Genomic DNA, 2,500 nt, shown 5'->3' on the forward strand with positions numbered 1-2,500 from the left:
CGCCGAGGTCGATTTTGCCTTTCATCATTTCAGGTCGATAAAATCAGTACCAGTAACTCTGAGGTCGACGTAATCGACTAACTCCTTCCAAAATTTATGACCATGTGCCAAAATTTGAGACTACTATTAAATATGCGATATCAAGGTATACATTGACACAGTTGTTAGAACGTCGGACAAAATGCCTTGCAGTTTTTGTTCCGACCCTTAATATTCTAATTTCAAATATGCCATGGTCATCTTTACATGTCATCCTTCTAAAGTCGATAAAGTAAAGTACTAGGTCCATATAGCTGACTGTCCCCATCACAACAAATTTTCGCCTTTATGATTATTTAAGAAATTGCTATCAAATATATACTGGCATTATATATTATCGTTCAAAGCGTCGGTTCATCGATAAAACGTATGCAATTTGAAAGAATGTTTGATGGGGGCTTCAGTTTATAGAATAGGACAATTCATTGTTTTTTAAAAGTTGATTTGAATTAAAATAAAAGATAAATTTCAATATTAATGCCTTACCTGTAAAACACGTTTTGTAAGATTTGTTTTCTGTGCCAGATGCTTTAAATCCTTTGCATCTGGATTATGGTTGACTGCAAAATATGACTTAAGAGCTCTCAGCTGGTGATGCTTGAACGAAGTTCTCATCCGTTTTTGCCGCGGTGCATTCTGGTATGTGTCTCTATCCAGATGGTCTGTGGATCGATCGAGTCCATCGTGACCAAGTCCTAGGTAGGAGAACAGAAATAGGTATATTGAAATATCAAAATTAGAAAATTAACGATGATGTGTGAATGCGCATCTACATTCAAGACAATAGAAATACCTTCGCTATCATATTCCTTGATGTAAAACCAATCCTATGAACGTCAGACATTTGCTAATATGACTAATTCTGTATAAGCTAATTTCTACGTTAATTCAAACATCCCTTTAAATCTTGCATCGTATTTAATTGTAATGTGTGAATCCTTGATACCTGTCTTGTGTGATGCTTATTTTCTTCACTCAGTCGACAGTGGATGCCTGGTTAATTTGCTTTTCCAGTTACCGGGACTGTAGATCATTATTTTATTTTTAATTCACGCAAATTTACTATATTAAAATTTAAAGTTTCAAAGGTCATTGGAATCTTATCGTATACTATATTAAATTGTCAACTAGGTAAATTAGAACGCAAGCCTTATATATATATATATATATATATATATATATATATATATATATATATATATATATATATATATTCTTTTCTTTTCTTTTATTCTTTAATTCATTCAGTCATTAGACTTCAGATGTGCTGGGGCACCGCCTTGAATCCTTAGTCGAATGAAACGAGCCAATATTTATTTTTTAAGCCTGATACTTATTCCATCGGTCGCTTTTGCTGAACCGCTTTATAACGGAGACACAAATACACCAACACCAGTCGTAAAGCGGTGGTGTGGGTACAAACGCAGACACAAAAAGACACATGCATAGATACACGCACACACGCACACACACACACACACAAAGACACATGCATAGATACACGCACACACGCACGCACACACACACACACACACACACACACACACACACACACACACACACACACACACACACATGTATATATACGACGGGCTTCTTTCAATTTCCATCTACCAAATCTACTCAGAAGGCTCTGGTCGAACCAAGGATATAGAAGAAGACAGTTGCCCAAGGTGCCACGCAGTGGGACTGAACCTGGAAACATGTGGCTGGGAAGCAAGCATCTTATCACACAGCGACGCCTGCGCCTATTTATAATTTATTAGCAAATATATTTTTTTTTATTTTCAGCTTCATTCCCATACAATTTTGCTACTTTTTATGAAATTGATCTGGTAAATCTAAAGTAACCGTATATTGCGTACATTGAAGAAATATATGTTGTTAATATGTGTATGTCAGTGTCTGTGAGCTTTTGTATTTAGAAATGTGAGAATCAGTGCTCAATACAAATAATAAACTATATATATACAGGGTACGATGGGTAAATTGCCGCCATTTTATATTTTCTATGTCGCGCATGCACATTGTTTGTTTTTGATTTTGTCGACTACACAGCATAGTAGGCTCAGTTGGGCATCAACTGAGAGAAAAACAGCAACATGACGTAATTCACTCTGCCAGAAATTTGGAAACGACATGTTATACTGCTTGGAATTCGAGCCGGAATCTCCAATACGAACATTTCAGATTGTTTGGGTGTCAATCTGAGGACAGTGCAATCTGGGAACATGTACTGAGAGTGATAAAATTCAAACATCCAGTCAACATCATGAAGTTTGAAGTGAGCACTATTGATGGCGACGTTATGCCTCCATTCATCTTCCCATATAGCCTCAGACTAGACACGGAGGCCTACATCAAGGAGGTAGCGCTGCCCTGGGCCAAGAAGGTAGCTGCTGGAAGACCCTATGTCTGGCAACAGGACCCTGTACCTTTCCACACAAGCAGGAGAACCCAG

At 37.4% G+C, this 2,500-nt stretch overlaps 1 protein-coding gene across 3 annotated transcripts in view; it reads right to left on the reverse strand.

The window, feature by feature from the left end:
* The window catches only part of LOC106879743 (LIM/homeobox protein Lhx9), a 126,190-nt gene that overhangs the window by 1,203 nt on the left and 122,487 nt on the right, over positions 1-2,500 (reverse strand). For all 3 annotated transcript variants that reach the window (XM_014929463.3, XM_014929531.3, XM_089356864.1), the window contains one exon: positions 526-734. In XM_014929463.3, coding sequence (XP_014784949.1) covers positions 526-734 — 209 coding nt within the window. The remainder of the gene's footprint in view (positions 1-525; positions 735-2,500) is intronic.

This window comes from Octopus bimaculoides, chromosome 1, assembly GCF_046866305.1.
Source record: "Octopus bimaculoides isolate indiv1 chromosome 1, ASM4686630v1, whole genome shotgun sequence".
NCBI classification, from domain to species: domain Eukaryota; kingdom Metazoa; phylum Mollusca; class Cephalopoda; order Octopoda; family Octopodidae; genus Octopus; species Octopus bimaculoides.